General features: G+C 33.7%; 2 protein-coding genes across 2 annotated transcripts in view; one reads left to right on the top strand and one right to left on the bottom strand.

The window, feature by feature from the left end:
* Positions 1-22,102, bottom strand: part of LOC118735236 (cyclic AMP-dependent transcription factor ATF-4) — a 156,818-nt gene that overhangs the window by 57,426 nt on the left and 77,290 nt on the right.
* Positions 4,252-5,822, top strand: LOC118735237. Its single transcript, XM_036464893.1, has one exon. The coding sequence runs from the start codon at positions 4,573-4,575 to the stop codon at positions 5,647-5,649; it is 1,077 nt and encodes a 358-aa protein (XP_036320786.1). The 5' UTR covers positions 4,252-4,572; the 3' UTR covers positions 5,650-5,822.

Genomic DNA, 22,102 nt, shown 5'->3' with positions numbered 1-22,102 from the left:
TTCAATTTTATGTTGTTATTGTTGGTTGTACTAGGCTATTATGATCAAATTGGCTTATGTGCAAGAAAATACTTTCTTCACTTTGCTGCCCGACGTTTCGCCAACCTCCTTGGCATCTTGTGGGGCGTTTTCTTTATTAGATATCAACAAGAAACAAACATAAGGACGTTATTATTATAATATAATTTGTTGATATGTACACAAAACATTTGTACACACAAAACATTTGTACACACAAAAACAAGGAACAAAAAAATCTGTGACAATTAGCAATTTTTAACAGCATACTTACGGTGACCATAAATATGGATGCAAAATGAAGGACAATTTTTCAAAAATATGCCTACATATATTTACGTAGTATAAAAATATCAAAAGAGTATTTATGATTCTAAATTCTTAATACATTTTAAACTTTAAAAATGAATCACGTTTTCTTCATTGATATTAATCTTTTTTTACATGAATATTTATAAAAGTATAGTAAAACATATTATAATTACAATAGCTTACACAAGAAGTGGAAATCTTTAAAAGATTATTTTATAGGCAAATTTTGAGTCGATCAAAACGAAAACAATGAAAAATGACACTGAAGATGGCACAACGCCGAAACCGGTTTGTCTCCAAACCAAATTTGACAAGGGATGACGGAAAATTGTTCCACAATACATCATACTCCTACCCTGTCGGAAACACAAACAACCAAAAAGAAAACAATACCCTTCTTTTTTTTGTTTTTTTGGTACTTTTCGCAGTTATTTGTCAAAAATCGACGTCATGAATCGACGTAAACGACGAGTTACAAAGTGCCCTTTACAAAAATATATAATTTGTGCAGATTGCGCTCCATAGCATCTACATTTCTAATCCGATTTTCATTATCTTTGGCTCAAAGTTTACTGTAATAATATATCTTCTTTATCGAATTTTTTAAATAATGAATAAAATAATCAAATGAAACTGCGTATTTGATTGAAAATCTCACTTTTTTCGCCCTGTAGCACTACTAATTTTCATTGAAGTCGCCACAAGGTATATATTTTGGTAAGAGGCACATCAATACCCTTCGAGCTGTAAGTCGCTTACGTTAATTTGGAGATTTTTTCATGAGATATTGAAGAAAAGCTACGAAAAGTACCAAAAAACACTTTTTTGAAAAAATCCATCCATTGTCCGATAATTGTAAAATAACGAATAAACTGCGGGACAAATGCAGGACACTTGGAAAAAATCAGTACACTTTCAGGTTTTTCAGGTTTGAAAAATTACGCAGGACCGACCTTTGAAAAACAGTACGGTCCTGCAAAAAACAGAACGGATGGTCACCGTAAGCATACTGGACTTTAAACATTGAAAAACTTACATTTGAAAAATAAACTATTGTACACTTTACATTTAAACTTTAAAAATTTTTAAGCAGCGTTCATACCATCACCCTGTGGTACATTTGTGAAACTAACACTAAAAGGCTATAAACATAATAAGTATGCAGCCGCGATGTCGTCAGTGTCTTCTTTTTTGTTTATTGTTACATTTCTTTTTTGCAAAATTCTTAAACTCTCCAGTGTGTATCTTGTTTTTTCTCTTTTTTCCCTATCCACTATTCTCACCCGTGTTGCCATTTTAGCCGTTTTCTGGCTAGATCTAGCCGGTTCCGATAGCAAACAGCCGGAGAAATTTCGGTTTAGCCGGAAGCCGATTTGTTAGCCGTTTTGGAAAAAGAAGTTAGCTGATTTTGCTATTCCTTGTTTTCTGAAAATTCAAATATATGTTTCCATTTTTGACTAAGCGACCCAAAACTTGTTAGAAATGGCTACTAGCATTATTGCGGAAGCAGGGTTATATAAAATTGGGCCGATTTCGCTCATTTTTATTTTAAACGAATATTTTTTTTCTAAAGGCCGTAACGGGGATTTTCTTCATAAAATGTTTGTTATCAATGACTTAAATTTAAGTGTGAAGTTTTATTCGCAACCGTAAAAAATAACAAATTGTTTCACTCTTTGCTTAACACGCGTTTGTGTTTGGATATAGTGCCAAGAATAAATGTTACAGGTATTGTCTTCCCAGATAGCGCATATTCAATTCTGCCTTAATTACAAAACATCATTGTTGCCTACGCTTAAAGTTTTAAAGTAAGGGAAAAAAAATATTTCAAAGCACTATGTACACATATGGATTTATTTAAACTAACTTTTTTTCTGAGAACTTATTTAAATTCCAAAAACCGAAGGGCAACTTGAATTAAAAGAACCAACACTGAAAAGCTTAAAAATGAAAGTAAGAGTACAAATTTCTATGTAAAGCAAAACTCTAGGAAGACAATAGGTTTGTTCGTCGAAAATCCAGCGAAAATTATTACTCAAAATATCAGTTAGAAAAAATGCTCACAAATTCTCTCACAAGTTGAGAAACTTGCAAATTTCTGGACGAACGTAAATTTGCAGGAACTTGCAAGTTTCTCTGCCAGCTAGTGTCCACGGTTGCATTTAAAACATAAGAAATTTGTATAGATTTTTAAAATTCTTTCAGAGGTACAAAAAACAGGATCTACATGTATATTTCTTGCTAGTGCGACTTTCTTCAACATATGTTTCAATTTCTTTGCCGTACTAACTGTCGCGTTTCCTATATCGACTCTGGTTGAGATTGCATTACGAGTACGTTTCAAACCATTGGATTTAACTAAATTAATTAAGTAAACAAGTCTTTACTTAAATTTTTCATTTTAAAATCGCTCAAGTTTGTAAATTTTTAAATTTTACGAACCTGTTTATTCAAATTATTGTCGAAAAAAATGCAACCATGTGCCACAATCATATGTTTTTCCTAATTGCAAATTCTTGCTGGAACAATTTTTTCCAGCTTGAATTTGCAACTTCTCTCCAAGAACTAGTCTTTCTACTTATGATTTATTTAAATAAAACATGTGAAATTTTGTTGAAACCGTTTAGCCGGTTTCTTTGCCAATTTAGCCGATTGATCCAGAAAGTTCTGGCAACACTGATTCACACGTTGCACACTGGCCGAAATTGGATTTTTTGGCATAAATTCAAGATTTTTATAGCAATATATTCTTGATATCAGTTATTTTTCTAAAAGTACATATATCAACTAAGAAAATGTCCCAATAACAGATTTGAAGTTTCAACATTGTGCTCTTAGTTTGCCTTCAAAGTCATGTGTCTGATCAGCTGTTATTTTGCCAGATTTGGAGCAAACTTTAAAGTCTTGTGAACGGTTGTGTTATTATAAAAGAAAGAAAATCAGATATGGATAATGAAGGTCAAAGTATGTTCAATACAGTGAGTTAATGGTTATATCGTGTGTGTGTTAAATGTTGCTTTTATTTAATATATTTGTAGTGCATATTTAAAAAATAATACTTAACAATATGTTTGTGTTCCGTGGAGTAGAACTAGCAAGCTGACAAGTTATTAGACGAGCTAATAATACAAAAATGCTTACTAATAATTAGATTTTATTGGCCTAGTAACAGTTTTTGCTAATTTTTGCCCATTTTAACAAAATTTTACATTTTTAGTGAAGTTCGAATTTCCGCATGCAGAGCTTCTAACTATTTGGTGTAGAAATAATAAGAAAAAAAGACGCGATAACAGAGTATATCTTTACTAGAATTGGGAAATCTCTTTTAAGTATTGATAAAGAAAGAGAAATATGCAAAAAAGTAGCAAACTTTGTCGCTTTTACTACACTAAATTTACGGAAATGCAACCGACAATTGGATCGACTGAAGGTAACGCATTCACAGTGGTTATCTGGAAATATAGTCATAATTGTTGACAATAATAACACAAAAAAGCCCAATAATGTAGGACGACCCCATTTAACTTAAAATGACGCTGGACCCCTATTGAAACGGAAATTGGCTAGCGATCTTTCGAATGAGCACGATACTTCGCTACTTGTACATGCTGCTACGTTATCAGCAAAAAAAAATCTAATAGAGACGTAGCCTTTGTTTTAAAAGAATGTGTGAGGTCACCGAATGCGCCCAAAAGGTTAAAACAAAAGCTTTGTTCAAAGGAGCCAATACCAATAACTCCAGATGAAGCCCTTGCATTCTTGCTCGATAATTCATATACTAAAAAACAATATAACAACATGAGAGCTTTAAATAAAAAACAACACTGCAATATATACCCAAGTTATGACAGACTTGTGGAAGCTAAATTGAAATGCAGACCCCTTGGAATAAGCATCGATGAAACTGTCGTTCAAGTTTCATTGCAGAATTTATTGGACCACACCGCCAAACGCCTAATTTTAGTACAAGAACAAGTCTTCATTAGTTTTCCTGAAATCGCTGAACTTAGGCTTATTGTGAGCTATGGATTTGACGGGTCGACTGGCCAAAGCACTTATAAACAAAAATTTTAAAATGATCCGTATGCTCTTGATCAATCTTTGTTCATTACCACAATTATACCTTTAAAACTGAGTGAAATTTCAGGAAGAGTGATTTGGAATAATTCCACTCCACAGTCTGTGCGGTTTTGCAGACCACTAAAAATACAATTTATAAAGGAAACAAGGGAGCACATTTTAATGGAAAAAGAAGACTTGGATCTACAAATAGGAAATTTAAAGCCATTTATTTATACAGACTTCGGCAACCGAAATATCACGGTGTTCTTTGATCTCCATATGACTCTAACAGACGGAAAAGTGTTAAGTATCTTGTCAGGTATTAAATCTTGTCAATTATGTCCCATCTGTGGAGCAGGACCTAAAGCTTTCATGCAAACAAAAGACGTAAACTCTGCACATTTTAAGGCAAGGCCTGATAAACTGAAGTATGGCATTAGTCCCCTTCATGCTTGGATAAGAACCTTGGAGTTTGTTCTTAATGTGTCATATAGGATTGAAGTAAAAAAATGGCAAATAAGAGATGAAAATGAGAAGAAAATTATTGAGGCCCGTAAAAAACTTATTCAAAAACGGTTATGGACGGAAATGGGACTTCATGTGAATAGACCAAAGCAGAGCGGTAGCGGAAACATGAATGATGGCAATACTGCCAGAAGAGCTTTCTCAGATGTTACGCTATTTTCTTCAATATTAGGGTTTGACACCGACTTACTGCACAGTTTTCACATAATTTTGATCGCCATTTCTTGTGAATACGAGATTAGCGCCCTAAAGTTTAAGCAGTACTCGGAAAAGACATATTCGTTGTATATGGAAAAGTACCCGTGGTATCCGATGTCACCGACTCTACATAAAATTTTAATACACGGTGCACAAATCATCGCAGCCTCTGTAGTGCCCCTAGGCTGTCTTGGTGAAAGTGCTTCAGAATCCCGCAATAAATATTATAAGAGCGACAGGCGATCTCATGCTAGACAAAATAGTAGAACTAATAATATGGCCGACGTCTTCCAAAGAGCAATTGATTCCTCTGATCCATTCCTTTCAAGCTTATTTTTAAATAAGAGACAACAACAAAATCAAAAGAAAAAAATACCTAAAGAAGTTATTGAACTTTTGAAAGTTCCAAACGTTGAACCGCATTCCGACCATTTAAATACATCAGATTGCTCAACGGACACCGACTCTGATGCTGATTCTTTATGTGACATTGTGCAGCCATTTGATGTTCAGTTGGAGGTAGAAGAATGTTAAATATTAACAAAAAATACGTAGATATATGTACATATGTATGTATATAAAATTCGTATGAATAAAATTGTTTGTGGTTCTTATGAATAAAAACTTCGAAAGTATTTGCTTATTATAGCCGATTTGAAGTAAAGTTTTAACAGGTGGCAACCCTATCAAGAAATAATATAATAATATGTAAATGCACATCTAGAGGCTAAGTCGTTTCATTTGACAGTGACGGTGCAGAACTGATGCCTACGCTTATTATGATTGAATATAGTAATTTTCTTAATAGGTGGCAACCTAAGAATGATAGAATACAAGAATACGCCAATCGAGCTGAGAGCAACTGGGTGTGACGTCACGTTATTATAAGAATGAGAGTGTAAAGAATAGTTTTGAAGAAGAAGAGGAAGAAGCGAACAAGTGGTGCGAAATAGTGATGTAAAACTAGGTTGAATTGTACCTACTCTTCAGCTTCTTAAATTTGAACGTACATTCGGTACAAGCACATTATTTTAGGTACATTTGGAACGTAGTAAAATATTGTTTCATGTAAGTCCAGAAGTTGTTATGGTACAGAGGGATGATGTAGTCCACCAACTATCAAAAATATATGCATATAAAAATACATGTTTACTGTTTAGGTACGTGTATCTACTTTTAGGTACAACTTTTCGGTATAATATGAAAATTTAATATTCATCACTAGTGCGAAAAAAGTATAATGTGACGTCAGCGAAAGGGTGGATGCTGTCAAATCGAGAAAGAGAGGATTAGCGGTCCGCGGAAGGCGCCACCTTTGTTTCGCTGCATCGTGGTGGCAACCCTATTAAAAACAAAGGCATTAATAGTTTTCTATGGGCCAATGCCTTTCATATGACACCTAATTTTTTGTAATCCAACGAGCGGAGTGTATCTTATAGTTTTTTAGACGGGTGGCAACCCTATACAAATTCTAAATACCAACGGTAACTCTCCTTTCTATACAGAGTATACTATAGAAAATCTCGTCTAAATCCGTTCACTAGTTTTCGATATTAGCGCGTACAAAGAATCTCAACTTTCCTTGAAACTATGTATAGATGATACAGAGGAGGGTGACAGGGCGTAAGAATGATCTGATCGGCCCAACATTCTTGCCCTAACTTGCTACTAGCATGAATATCGTGTGTACCGATTTTGAGGACGATACCTTTTTTTTAACACATGTTGTGCTAAAGCGGTGCTGTTTTTATTCTTCCTAATGTCGGCTTCGTGTTCAGCTAGGCGAACTCCCACTGGTCGCTTCGTTGTGCCAATGTACACTTTATTGCAGCATTCGTTTTCGCTCTCTTTGCATGCGATTTCATATACCACATTGTTTTGTTGGTGGGATTCTACTGGGGATTTTGTTTTTGTGAAAATTGAAGACAAGGTGTTAGATTTGTATGCTAATATAATGTTCTGATTGCTGTTTATTTCGCCTTCAAGTTGTTGGTGGAACTTAGGTACGTATGTGACACTGTGATATCGCTTTGTCTCACTTGTTGTTTTCGATTTCGTTGTTTTGTTGTGCTGGTTCTCCATTTCTCTTATTTTCTGTTTTAGTAAACTTTGTATTAGGTGGTGCGGGTAGTTGTTGTTAGTTAGAATTCTGTTTATTCTATTAATGTTTGTGTCTCGAAATTGTGCGTGGCATATTGTTAGTATTTTATGCATAAGGCTTTTTGCTGTGTTTACTTTATATTTTAAGGGTTGCGAACACAAGAAATTAATTATGCGAACAGGGGATGAGGGTTTCGAAAACCAGTCAAGTAGTATGGAATTATTTTTCCTGTGAATCATGACGTCTAGGAATGGGATGCGGGAATTCGTTTCTGGTTCCATAGTAAATTGTAGTTTAGGATGGTATTCGTTAAGTGTTTTTAAAATTATATCCACGTCGTTTCGTCTTACAATAGCAAAAATGTCGTCCACATATTTAACCATAAATTTGATGTCAATGTTGAAGTGTTTCCTCTATCACGGTATTGTCCAATAAATTGTCCATAACTATGTCTGCAATCGTTGGCGAGAGGGGATTTCCCATCGGCATCCCAAAAGTCTGGGCATAGAAATTTCCGTTGCATGTGAAATAATTATTCTCTTTCAGACAGAAACTCAGAATGTTGTGGAACTTATTTTTCGGTATTTTCGTGTTTGGTTGAATCTCGTTCCACTTTTCCAGGATGATTTTAATAGCTTAATGTGTCGGGATGTTGGTGAAGAGGGATATCACGTCGAAGGACACCAATAAATCTTCCTCTTCTATCCGAATATTTTCGAGTTTTTTCTTTCAATTGGAATGCATTTTTTATGTGGTATTTTTCCATAACGAGGTTATGGCCGTAAAGGCAAGTCCGGTGTGTGTATCTTTGGTAGCCCATAAAGGCTAGGCGCTGTCGCAGCGGTGCATGTCAATTGTCGTTTCTCTTTAAATGCAATAATCTTGTTTTTGTACAAGTCGTCAACTAAGGCATTGTTTTTCCTCTGAAGTGTGGTCGCTGGGTCATTTCTTATTGTTTTATATGTAGTTTTGTCGTCAAGTAGTTGTTTCATCTTCTCTGTATAGTCCGCTTTGTACAATATCTCAGTTTTATTTCCCTTGTCGGCATCAGTAACTACTATTTCGTCGTTATATCGTTTTAATAGCGTTTTAGTTCTATTAAAAGTTTCTAAAATAAATCTTTCGGATGGGTTATGTTTAATGTTGCGCTCGAATTGGATGATTCGGTTACTTAGTTTGCATATTGCTGCTTCTTTGGTTCTATTATCTTTAATTGGATATTGTTGGGCAGTGATTTAATAAGGAAAAATAATAAAACGGGATTTAGTATGAAAATAGCTTCTACATATTTAAGTTTTTAAAACCCAGTTGTTAGTGGACATTTTTGTTGAGAATTTATGACACTGCAGCAATCCGGAGCCGAATAACTCCTTATGCACATATAATTATTTTCTGTTGAATACACTACTGATTGCTGAAACGGTAGATAAAATTATACACGAATACCAACCTAAAGTATGGAAAATACTTATAAACCAAGGGCTATTCTAATTGCATACCACAAAAAACATGACCCTTATTTAATATAGAGAAATCGAGGAAAAACATGATGCACATATAATTCTTTCACTAAGGTAGGTAGTGTATTTTATCAAACTGACTTTTTATTTATTTTCTCTTTCAACATACATGTACATGGGGGTGCCCATCGAAAATGTTTTTTTTTTTGAAGTTTCACCAGCAGTGTGGGTAAGGAATTCATCAATGTTTATTCAGAATTGATATATACCATCCCTTTTTACCAAAGAAGTGGTTTTTCAGGAAATTTTAGGAAAATGGGGGTGGCACCGCCCCCCCATATATGTGTATCTCGAAAACTACTTGACCGCCCTCAAGCAAATTTGGTATACACATTGCGCTAGGTAAGCGGTTACTCTCGATTGGGGAACCACTTTTTGAGAGTGAGCGCTTACGTTTTCGTTTACAGAATGCATTATTTTAACATGTGCATGTCATTGGAGGTAATCGAATAAATGTATAATTTCTTGCCATTGCATTACTGTAATGCAATGGATAAGCGAAAATTGTCTTGAGGCGACTTGTATTGCGTTACTCCATTGATAAAAAAATAAGTCCTTCTAAAAAAATTAAAAGCCGTTGCTGGGTTGTTGAGTACACACATACTGAGGCAAATATTTTGCGCTTGCATGGGTAGCTCTTACATCGCTGTGCATTATAGGTTTAGACAATCAAATTTTGTAATTTTTTGGAGAATTTAATGCCCTACAAGAAAAAGCCAAGAACAAGATGTTATGCCAAACGGTTCAATAGTTGTAACATTTTTAATGAAATCAAATTTTTTACATGCAAAATTTCAAATGCCCACCGACACCTTTAAAAATTGGCAGACAAATTTTTTCAAAAGGGAAAATTTTCTTCTCGGGAAAAAGGTACTTTTAAAGCCATAATTTCGTTAGGTCAGTTATTTTGGATCACCCTAATGTGCACGTTTTACTTTGATATATATATATTTTTTTTTTCAATTAAAACATACTATTGTATTGTAATTATATAAACTGCTATTACTAGAGGTATACGCCGCCGAGCCACACCGCCGCCCGCCGCCGTTTTTACAACGCTTTTTTGTCATTCCTCACGCACCGTCTCCGAGTGACAAAAATATCGACGCCTAAGAAACTTTGCACAAAATTTTCATGATGCATGCGCATTGAAATACATCGTTTGAAGGAACTACACTCGTATAAATAACGCAATTTTCGACGTAAAAATTACATTTTTAAAGGAGTTTTGTTTATTATTACAGTTATTACAGTTAGATTCGGGTCGAGCCTTGGTAATCTGACGATTTTTTTTACAGTAGTAATTTTTTTTTTTCAATACTACTCTTTTATATACATACATACTACAACAACAAGAACTTTATCACAAATTAAAAATTTTAACAAAGCAGTTTTAGTAGAAGTGCCCTTAACCAAGCAAGTTAATTTTTTTCTTTAATAAAGAGTTGAATATTTTTTAATCAGACTTTTAATAAAAAGCAAAACCTTTTTATTCTGGGGTCCTACAAACGTATACAAGTACTAGGTGGTTGTGTGAAAATTACGTTAGAATGGTGATCAAAACCCAGGAAAGTTTTGCTCAATTGCATCATAATGTTTCCTAAACAGTATTAAAAAAATCCCCCTTTATGGTAAAAAGTAGTATTATTTTTCATTACATTCGGTTATCCTTACAAAAATTTGGTATTTAATATTTTAGTGGAAATTTTAACCATCTATAAGCCATTTTTTAAACAGTAGGTCAAAAGGCCACTCTGGTTGATGGGTTAAACTGTTGGAAAAAGTAGACCACCCTTGCTTTCAATCCATAACCCGAAACAAATCGTGAGAACTCCGTAATTTAACCCTTCGGAGGGCGCGTTTTGAAAGTTACACGAGAGGGCGCGCCGCGGCAATTTAGCCGCAAGGTGCATCTCGAAGGTTGACTGCATTTTTTTTTTATTTATGTCGAAAAATCATTCAAATAAAACATTTGGAAAATTCGTGTTTATACTGAAAGCATTGATAAGCATTTATTTTTTAAATTTGTATCCGTTTTGTTACAATTAATACAAACAATTTTTGTTTTATTCCTGGTACATATTCCTGGCAGCAATTTCTGTTGCGTAGCTGGTTCGCTTCTATATAAGTTTAAAAACATACTTTTTTCTCCAAAACCTAAGAAAATGAATATAATAATAGTTACAATAATGTGTACGCAAAGTATAATTTTAAAATTACACATGACAAAAAAATAACAATTTCGATTTAGACCCTTATCACAAACTCACTTTGCCAACTATATATCTTAAAAAAATTTTTCGAGTTACATTCAAATTTTTCTGGTAAATACACGGAAGGCCGTGACGCGACAATTCAGCCGCATATATATGTGAGACACCAACTTTCAAATACAAATATCAACTGAACGATATTACGCAGCAAGTAACAGCTACCCAGCCAGCAAAGAAACGTAAATTTTGCCGACAGTGCAGTTTAGTTCAATTTTCCGCATACTTACAAAAAAATTAAGTGCGCCTGGGCCACACTGGAGAAGTGAAACTTACGTTAGTTGTCTAATTTGTCTCGTAACCAGTGTATACATACACGCGTCTGCTTTTGCTTAGGGTTATATTTTTTCTCTTTTTTCGTTTCAATAACATTCATGTTATTCTGTTCCTCCACTACCTTTATTTTTATCTTTATAGTCTATCTGTTTTTTGTTATTTTATGGCCTTATAACAATTATTTATATTCAACAATTGTTATGAGCTTGAGGCCATTTTAAGTGAAAACTTATTGTGGAAAAGCAACAATAATTTGAAAAAATGGTAGAAGTGATAGAAGTCTGATGAGGAAATGTGGTGATTTCCGAAATAGCTATCACTTCTACCATTTTTTCAAATTATTGTTGCTTTTCCACAATAAGTTTTCACTTAAAACGGCCTCAAGCTCATAACAATTGTTGAATATTTATAGTCTATCGATAACAAAATCGATAATAACGTCCAAGACAATATCGATTAGAAAATCGATAACAAAATCGATAAATATCGATAAAAAATCGATATATGTATATCGATAACAAAATCAATAAATATCGATTACAAAATCTTCAAATATCGATAACAAAATCTTCAAATATCGATAACAAAATCTTCAAATATCGATAACAAAATCGATAAATATCGATAACAAAACCAATAAATATCGATAGCAAAATCGATAAATATCGACAACAAAATCTTCAAATATCGATAACAAAACTTTCAATTATCGATAACAAAATCGATAACAAAATCGATAAATATCGATAACAAAATCAATAAATATCGATAGCAAAATCGACAAATATCGATAACAAAATCAATAAATCTCGATAATGAAATCGATAAATCTCGATAACAAAATCGATAAATATATCGATAACAAAATCGATAAATATCGATAAAAACCTGTAACAAAATCGATAAAAATTGATAATAAAATCAATAAATATTATTTAATTTTATCTTTTCCTTTATCCTTTTCTTTATCTATGCACCTACTCACCTTTACTTTCATTCTTGTATTGGTCTTTTTCTAAGTGTTATTCTTTAACCTTTTATTGGCAAATTTTTGTTAGATTAATACCATATGCATACACACAAGAAGCACTTGTTTCAGCCCCAACAATTTCCGTTGCACTATTTCCGTTGCATCATTTCCGTTTGACGATTTCCGTGTGCAATTTCCGTTCAATTCGCCAATTTACTCCCAACCAACCAACCGCCGCTAAAGAAGTTTCACTTCAAAAACTCCGACAGTTATCATCAATTTTCGTATCCGGAAAACGTTCGAAGAAGATGATGTCAGTTGAAAGCAATAGTTGTATTTCATTTGCTCAAGCTAAACATTTCAAAGCATGCATGCGTAGTCGGCAGTGGCTGAGCATCGAGAGGAGTGCGCCGCTATTTGTTAGCTTCCAGAAGGTGCCGGGTTCGAATTCCGTCAGCCGCTTCCTAATTTTATTTTATTTCTTTTGAACCATGAAAAAGTATCTCGTCAATGTTTTTGCAAAACCGCCCGTCGACCAGTTGCAAAACCGCCTAAATCGCCGTTGGCAAAAATGAGATTTGGTAACCCTGAACTCCAGGCATCGAAATTTATGCATAAAAATCGTTAAATCGTTATTAAAACAACAGATTTTTTTAATAATTGCTAGAGAAAATACCGCCTATCAAGGCAATGCCTTCAAAGAATAAACAGTTTTGAGCTCTCCTGTTAGAGTGCCGTAAGATAGGCGGTTTTGCAATTGGATGATGGGCGGGGTTTTGCAAAAACATCGACGATCTGTGAAGTGCTGAAGGAAAGCGTATTGAACGAAAAATTCTATCAGACAAATTTCAGAAAAAAAGCCGAAAACGTATCCTTTTCACCACCATTTTCGGTACTTTTCTGTACATACGTTTCTGCCGTACACTTTAGTGGGAAAACGGATCATTAAAATATCCGGAAATGGAATCGGCAAACGGACAAAAATCCGGTTTTCATCGAATTTTTTCCGTTTTCGGATCGGTTTTCGGATTTTTTGCTAGCTGGGTAACTGTAAACTTACAAAGTCACTAAGTGGCAGAGGCCGGCTACTACAATTAAAGCTCAGTTAGTCTACTCAAGCCAAGAACGGAAATATTTTGTTTTTGTATTTTCTCTTTCAGCTGTTTAACAGTTCACCGCCTAAAATGCCACATCCAAATAAATCATGCAAACAAAAATGTTTGCTTTCATTTACTTTTAAGAAATACCAAAACGAGAGTCTGGCAAGCCTGATTCTCTCACCGCTCTCAATTTCCGTAAGGCCGTAACTTAAGAACCTAAAATCTACAGGTTCTTACGGTAAGTTAAGTTTTAACTAACCGCCAACACGGTTTCTCGTATATCAGGTTGGCCAAAATATTAAGTTAAGTTAAGTTACGGAAATTAAGTCTAGACTAACTGAGCGTTTAGTATTTGGAAATCACAAATTAAATTGTTTGCGGATAATTTGCCGCGGCGCGTCATCCGAAGGGTTAACATAAGGCAGATAAGATTTGTACAAAAATTTTTAACAGTGACTTAAATTACTCCAATAACTTAACTTTTTAAATTTTTTTTATTTCTTTAAATTTAAATAGTCTATATGGATCTGTATGGAAAAGAGAGAGAACCATGTATGTATGTATATACTAGAGATGGGTACGGGACTAAATATTCAATAGCTATTTCCACCATTTCTTCAAAATCACCTATAGTGTCTGAATGTCTACTCAACCATAATAACATACTATTTGATATTGGAAACGTTTTGCAGCAGAAACTATTAGCCTTCATATAACACTTTATTCGAACTATTTAATTAAGGCTATCCAACCTCATCCTATTTCGAATCTTAGTTTTTGTTGAATTCATTACGGAAAAAACGCGCTCAACAAAGCATGTAAGTGCGGCGAGGATAATAATATGAATTTACATATATTTCCAAACATTTTATTGCCTGTTGCGGTTTTCACTCCGTAAGGAATTATCCAAAATTCTTTAGAGGCGGATGGAATGGTTCTGAAAAAAGTTATTCTATGGGAAAGTTTAAATATTCAGTTTCCGCTGCTTTTCTTTCCTTCAAAGTCAAATAGTGAATTGGCAGGTCCCTCAAACTCGCCCTCTTGTGATTCACACACTTTTCTGGTGATAAAATCAAAGTTTTTTTAAAAAATATTTAATTGATTAGGTAATCGTTTCAAAAGTTATTCGATTAGGGTGATTAAAGTCTTTTAATATGCTTCTTAAATCAAGTTTATCACGCAGTTCATTAGCCTCTTCTCCAAAATTATCGTGGAAAACTAAGATTTGTATATTTTTATAATTGGGAAAAATTTATTTGAAGGGAAAAAATCGCCAATGGCGATTTCCTACATTTTTACGCGCAAATATCCAAAAAGAAATCGCCAAATTGGCGCGAAATCGCCAAACCTGGACACTCTGCTCCCAATTGAAAAGAATATTAGACCTGCCTATCAACTCACCTAATTGTGTTATTTCGATCTTGTATATTTACTGAGGATTAAAACGGCATGCCGGTCGACTCAAGAGGTTTGTCAAACTTAAGAACTAAATAAATCACACAAGCTGCTGATTAAACCTACTTTAGTATTTTCCCATACACTTTTTTGCAGATGAAAATATTTCAAATTAAATATCGATATTGTTGGTAAAGTATCGATGTCTTCGATATATCGACCTTGGAATATCGATTCAAAAAATCGATTATCGTGCCATGAAATATCGATATTCAGAATAATCGATACGATATCGAACATTCCTAATCCAAAGCTAATAAAAGCGAGGTAAAAACTTTAAAACCAGTTAGTACTTATGCACTTCATTAGGGTGCATCATATTATATTTTAAGACTTCTGCCAAAATATTTCGGAAAAATATTGAGGATTTACGTGAGCTTGAAAATACCTCCAAAAATCTCATTATTTGAATTCCGTCGCTAAAGTTTTTAATCATTTTTTCAGACCTTTTAAACTTAAACTTTTCTATCGTCTGAGGTTATTTTTTAGAAAAAAAATGTTTTTAGAAACTAAATTAATTTAGATATAAAAAAAAATTCATTTTTGAGGCATTTTCGCTGGGTTCAACTCGCGTAAATCTTAAAATTTTTCGAAAATATTTTGGCGGAAGTCTTAAGATTTAAACATTTTCCAATGTAAAGTGTTTTGGAAAAACAAAAAGAATTTACACTTGGTAGAAACTAGCTGCTATTTCGAAGATCACCGCATCTCCGCATCAGACTTATTCATCGAGTGCACTAGGCCTTGAACCCGCCACTCCGGTGTTCAAAGCCAGGGGTCTTACCCACTGAGCTAAGTTCGCCATGTAAACCGTTGTTGCCTTTTCCACTTTTTTATTTGGTCAACCCAACTACAATCAAGGGCAACAATTTTGTTGCAATTTAGACTTGATCATGTCGATGTTGTTTGTTGTTGGTTTTGTGTTAAAGTTCTATTTTAAGAATATTTAACTTTAAGGTGTGCAACCTCAACTGGCTTTGAACGCCGGAGATGCGAGATCAAGTCCCAGTGAACTCGATGAAGAAGTCCGATGAGGAGATGTGGTGATCTCCGAAATAGCAGCTATAGCTTCTACCATGTGTAAATTGCTTTTCACAACATTTTTCATTTGAAAACAGTCTCAAGCTCAATATTTGTTGAATATGCTTTTTAGAAGGCCCTAATAACAAGGAAGCCTTAAAATGTAATAATTTTGAATTTCTTATGGAAAAACAGTACTGATTTTTTATGGAGTGCTGCACCCTAATGTACATATGTATGTATATGTAAATATATTTAAGTATACATATTTACATTTTGTCCGAACAATTTTCAGGAAGTTCGATTAAATGGACCTCATACGAGTACAAGCGATAATACAGGCTTTTTATAGAAATGCACAAACACAAGTTTCATTCCCTTCATTTATAAAATTTGTTTTTCGGATGCAGTACTAATTTGCATACATGCGTCTTTAAAATCGTAAAGTGTGGTCACTAGGGTGATTCAAAATTGGAACTTTTTTGAATTTCGACTGGGAACGTTCGGATTCTTGAAGATAATAGGGAAGACAAGTTCCTTCTAAAATTTCAGCTCAATTGAACAAGATTTAGAGGTCGCTCAACGCTGTTGTTTGTTTTCCGGAAACTGCAGATTTTAAATGCATCTTTATAAAAAAAAGGTATATTTTCATCAAATCTTGTCGGATTTCGTTGAAATTATGTAGGTAGGTTCCCAAATGTCAGTTTATTAGAACACAGTTTGATAAATTAGTTTTAAATACATATTTTAATTAGTTAGTAACTAAGTTTTGCCTTATAAAAAATTAATATTTGCAATAATTTTATTTTGTTCCTTAACCAGTGAGCATATGCTTAATACATCTAAGATCACATTATAATTCATACCAATAGTGGACCTCATCATTAAATATTACTAATCATCAAATAAAAAAATCACCAGATAAACATCACTCATACGCCATGTTGAATCCATGTGTTTTCCTAGTCATTGCAAATATTAATAGTATAATAACAATATTTTGGCGCATGCACCTATAACATCTTTTTTCTCGCACTTGGAATAGTTTTTCGGTGCTTCCAAACTGTCACAAACAATGCTTGTTTTTGCTCCTCACTTTTGGCATGCATGTTGTTGAAGCTTTGAGCGAGCGCCACTCCACGCTCTGCGGTATCGTTTACAACTTTTAAATTCCATAAAAGTGACTTTATCTGTGGAATTATATTTGCCACCGCTGCAAAATTTTTCACCCGTCCAAAAGTTTTTAATTGTGTTGCTTCAATTGTCATTTGACATTTATTAAACAAGAAAACTAATTTAATAAGATTATGAAGTTTTATAGTACAACAGATATAGGGAACTCTTGTTTGTGCTAAAAATAATAATTTAGTGATAAAACGAATAGGAAACCGTTTTATTTCATTATTATATCTGAAATAAACACAAGGGCTTGAAAAATTCATCGAAATCATTGTTTGCTCTTTGGATATTAGTGGTTTGACAGAAAAATTAATTGATTAACTCCCAACACTGCCTCCGTGTGTATTTCTGCCTTAAAAAAGCTTCTCACAAAAGCCATTTCTGTTCGGAGGCGGCGTAAAGCTGTAGGTCCGTGGCCCACACCACAAATTGAAGGAGAAGCTCAGCCAAACACTTGGCAAAGGTGCATGCGCCAAAATATTGTTATTATACTATTAATATTTGCAATGACTAGAAAAACACATGGATTCTACATGGCGTATGAGTACGGTGACCACAAATATGTTTTGAAAATGCAGGACAATTTTTCAAAAATTTACCTACATATAATTGCGTATACATACATTAATACATTCGTCATCCATTGTCCATAACTGTACAAGATTTAGAACGCATTGACTGGTTGAACCTTCAAAACCAGCTTACCCTAATGTAGTTATCAATTAGTTTCGACACTGCTTTTATTTCGATTATGAAAAGTTAATTTTAAAATATCGAAGAATATGCGGGACAAAGGCCGGACACTTGGAAAAAATCAGTGCATTTTGGGGATTTTCTGTTTTGAAAAACTACGCAGGACAGACCTTTAAATAACAGTACGGTCCTGCAAAAAACAGAACGGATGGTCTCCGTACGTATGAGTTATGTTTATTGGTATGAATTATAATGTGATCTTAGATGTATTAAGCATATGCTCACTGGTTAAGGAACAAAACAAAGTTATTGCAAATATTCATTTTTTATAAGGCAAAACTTAGTTACTAACTAATTACTATATGTATTTAAAACTAATTTATCAAGCTAATATAAACTGTGTTCTAATAAACTGATATTTGGGAACCTACCTACGAAATTTCAACGAAGTCCGACAAGATTTGATGAAAATATACCTATTTTTTTATAAAGATGCATTTAAAATCTGCAGTTTCTGGAAAACAAACAACAGCGTTGAGCGACCTCTAAATCTTGTTTAAATAAGCTGAAATTTTAGAAAGAACTTGTCTTCCCTATTATTTTCACGAATCCGAACGTTCCCAGTCGAAATTCAAAAATGTTCAAATTTTGAATCACCCTAGAGTGGTCACTCAAAAAGATTTCACGTAAAAATAAAAATTTTAGAAAATAAACTTAAAATAAATAATTGACTGAAAGAGTGGAAAAGTAGCAAAACTAATTTAGTTAGTTAGCCATAGTAAAAGCTGTGAAGTTGGTAAAAAAAAACCCCTCCAAAATGAGACTCAAAATTTTGGCAAAGCTTAAAATATTTTATTTATGGTTTATATACCTGAAAGGGGCATTGGCATTTTATACATACATATTATATAAACATTTAGGCATGCACATGCATATATAAGCACGTGTATTAAACACAAGTATGCACATATTTGTATGGCAATCATTTATACTAACCATACGTGTGAAGCGCCGCCATGTAGGTAGCGCTCATTTTTGCAGCACAGCAGACAGCAAGTAATTCACTCGACTCGGAAACGAAGAAAAGGTTTAATACAAACAAGTTCACGAACGAATACGGATAAAGTTAAATGTATGTATATGCGGTTGATGCGACAAGTATTGTTAATTTATAATTTAATGTATTAAAATATAATTAAAAAATAGCATTCAATGGAAATAAAAGACAACGATGACAAAACCGGACGTTATTATTTTAACAAAAAATTATAAGTTTACTAAAGTATATATAACAAAAATGACTAACTACTAATGCTGAAAATTTTATTTTATTCTACTTATAAGATACTGAATTTATTGCCAATATTTGTAAAAAAAAAAATGGCAATTAACGAAAGACTACGAAGCGCGAAAAAACAAGCGACGAACGAGTATTGCGAATTAAATAAAAAAAAATCACAGCAAATTTCGGGAGTTGCGCTAAAAATTATTTCCTTTTTATGTTTGGTTGGTTTTGAGGCGAAATTTTGTATTTCTATTTGTTTTTTTTTATAGTTTTTGATTGTTTTGAAAATAACTTACGCTTAAAGTGACAAAAGTGCACTTTGATAATTAAAATATATTTTTTTTTTTTTGAGTGTGTCCTTATACAACTCAACTCGATTTATTTATAATTATATTTAATTTTTAAATTTTTATTATGTGACTGTTTTTTTTTTTATTGCTTTACTAAATGTTCATGGCAATTTTCGGGCACTTGGTAGTATAAAATTTACAGCGGTTATGAAATGGTCTTGGCTTTCTTTTATCGTAAACCTTTTTCTCGCTTTACCGTTACCGAAACCGTTAGATACCGAATGTTCCGATACTTTTTAGAGATGTTTAGTTATATGGGCTGCTGCTGCTGGTCCTATTGCTGCCGGTTTGGTAGCCTTGAGTGATGTTTTCCTCGTATAAGGCACTCCTTAACGCCGCTTCACCAATTTCTGCGAGTTAATCACAATCTCACGGTTCCATGTATAACGATATCCACAGTGAGGTATCATGCTCACGGTTGAGCGCGCAGTGCGATAATTAAATTAGGAATTGTTTTATTAGGTACTTAGTACTATTTCTGTTTTACAGATGATTAGCGCCGTTTTATCGAGTTTCGAAAGGGCCTTCTCCTTCGTCAATTTTGTATGGCCGCGTCGTCTAAGTGTACAAATTGTTCAATGCATGCCACGTGTTGCACTAGCACAAACGCACCGCGATCTTAATTCGTATCATAACACTTTTTTAAATAGTATATTGTCAGATAGTTGCTTTAACTTCCGTTTTTGCGTAGTCAATGCTAATTTTATGTGCAGGTTTTTTTCTACTTCACAGTTGCGCTAAAGTAGGCTTAACCAGTTCCTCAATGGCGCTTTTATTTCTTCAGTTATTTTTCATGCACAACGGCGTACGTATGTTATATATTCCTCCATACATTACAAACACTTGTTTCAATTCTTTGATTAATTCGCACATCACAATCAATATTAATAATTGAAGTTTCAATTTCCAATTTAGAAACGAAAAAAAAAAATCGAAATGCTGTTCGCGAATGAGCGCGATTGATGCGATTGATTTGTTTATTTGGTGTAGCACAAAAGTAGTTGCTGGCTTCTTCGACGGAAAATTACTGGGCGCGAGTCCAACACTCTGACTCGGATTGCTGTTGGACGCTTTGATTTCAACGTTTTCGCGCGTAAATACTCAGAACTGAATATCCAGTCTGGTAAAACCCGATTTAGAAATTTTTCCGTTAAGATAAAACTCAAGTTGAATTTGTAGGTAAGAGCTAAAAAGCGCAGTAGTGTATGTCTGTTGTTACTCGATCGATCGTAAGTTTCGAACTGTGCGATTGTTAAATCAATTCTTTTGAATTTGAATTGACCGAGCCCCAAGTCGCGCTAAAATCGCATACGGAGAGCAACGGCTGATCAGTCGAATATTTTTACATACATATGTATGTATATAAGGGAGGTCCAAAAATGCATGTGAAAAAGTAAAGCCGGAATTTTTTTGCTCTCACCCCTAGGATTGTTCTATACCGAAAAAATATACCCCTATTTTTTTATTTCGAATCCAAAGAATATTTAGAGGCCGCTCAAAGAGCTCAAAGTTTCCCATGTATTTTATATGGGAACAAACAACTTTTCGTAGAAATGGTATAGAATTCTTAAAAATCAATATTTTTTATCAGAAAACTCTGTTTCGCTTCAGAAGATTCCCAGTAATAATACCCAATTATTTATTTAACCATTTTTTCATGGTAACTATATTTTATAGATCCGCCAAAACCCCCAAGAAAATGCCAAAAAACGCAATGGGGGGATAAATAAAAAATCTTAAGTATTAAAAAATGAATAAATATACCATTGGGTGTTGTTATTGCAAGTCTCCTGAAGAGAACAAGAGTTTTCCGATCCAATAATACTGATTTTCAAGAACTCTATACCATTTCTACGAAATGTTGTTTTCCCCCATATAAAATACATAGAAAACTTTGAGCGCTTTGAGCGACCTCTAAATATTTTTTCATTTCAAAATAAAAAGTAGGGGTATATTTTTTTCGACATAATAATCCTAGGTGGTGAGAGCATTAACATTCCGACTTTACTCATATTGGACCACCCTAATGTACATACATACGTACATAAGAAGGTAGTTTTGACTTGCGTATATATATGGGCAATTCTCACAAGCTTCGAATTTGTTTTATTTTTAATTTTTTTTTAATCGTGAGCACATGTCTGAAATTTGTAGTATACGTTCCTTTAGTCGCTAGAATACAACATCCAACGTGATGCAACATTTTAAAGCAACGCACCATACGTTTTTGACCTTTTTTACGCGTTTTTTTTTTTTGGAAATCGAAAGTTAGCGTAATTTATTCCGATTTCGGAAAATTTCAAAATATAGCTTTTTTATGCCAAGGTCAATGATTGTACTGAGTTTGGAACAAATTGATAAATCGTTACCGAGATACACAAACAGTGAACCAAATAAATCTGGGACGCGACAGTTTAGTAAGTTTTGGGTATTATTCTTTAGTTTATTTAATGTTTATTATTTTTATATGAAAGTATAGCTGATTACTTAACAAACACGATATAAATCCAAATTTCATACTTTCTGGGCAAAAATTATGAAAACTCTGTAAAGTGTGACCAAAATTTCTAACTTCTTGATCAGCATTTTAGACAAAATTTGGTATTCAGTTTTGTAGCCCATCAAATTTTAGCACAGCAAATTGCAAATTTTAAGTATCTTGGACTTACCGTTGACTTTTGGCAATTTTTTTTATTGACAGTGCTCCGAATTTTTTCTCCTATAAAAAAATTTCCGAACATAAATTGCCAAAAATCAACGGTAAGTCC

This window comes from Rhagoletis pomonella, unplaced genomic scaffold, assembly GCF_013731165.1.
Source record: "Rhagoletis pomonella isolate Grant_MI unplaced genomic scaffold, Rhpom_1.0 Rhpom_scaffold_00003, whole genome shotgun sequence".
Lineage (NCBI taxonomy): Eukaryota > Metazoa > Arthropoda > Insecta > Diptera > Tephritidae > Rhagoletis > Rhagoletis pomonella.
The sequence above is the reverse complement of the archived record's forward strand: the minus strand, read 5'-3'. Positions and strand labels throughout refer to the sequence as shown.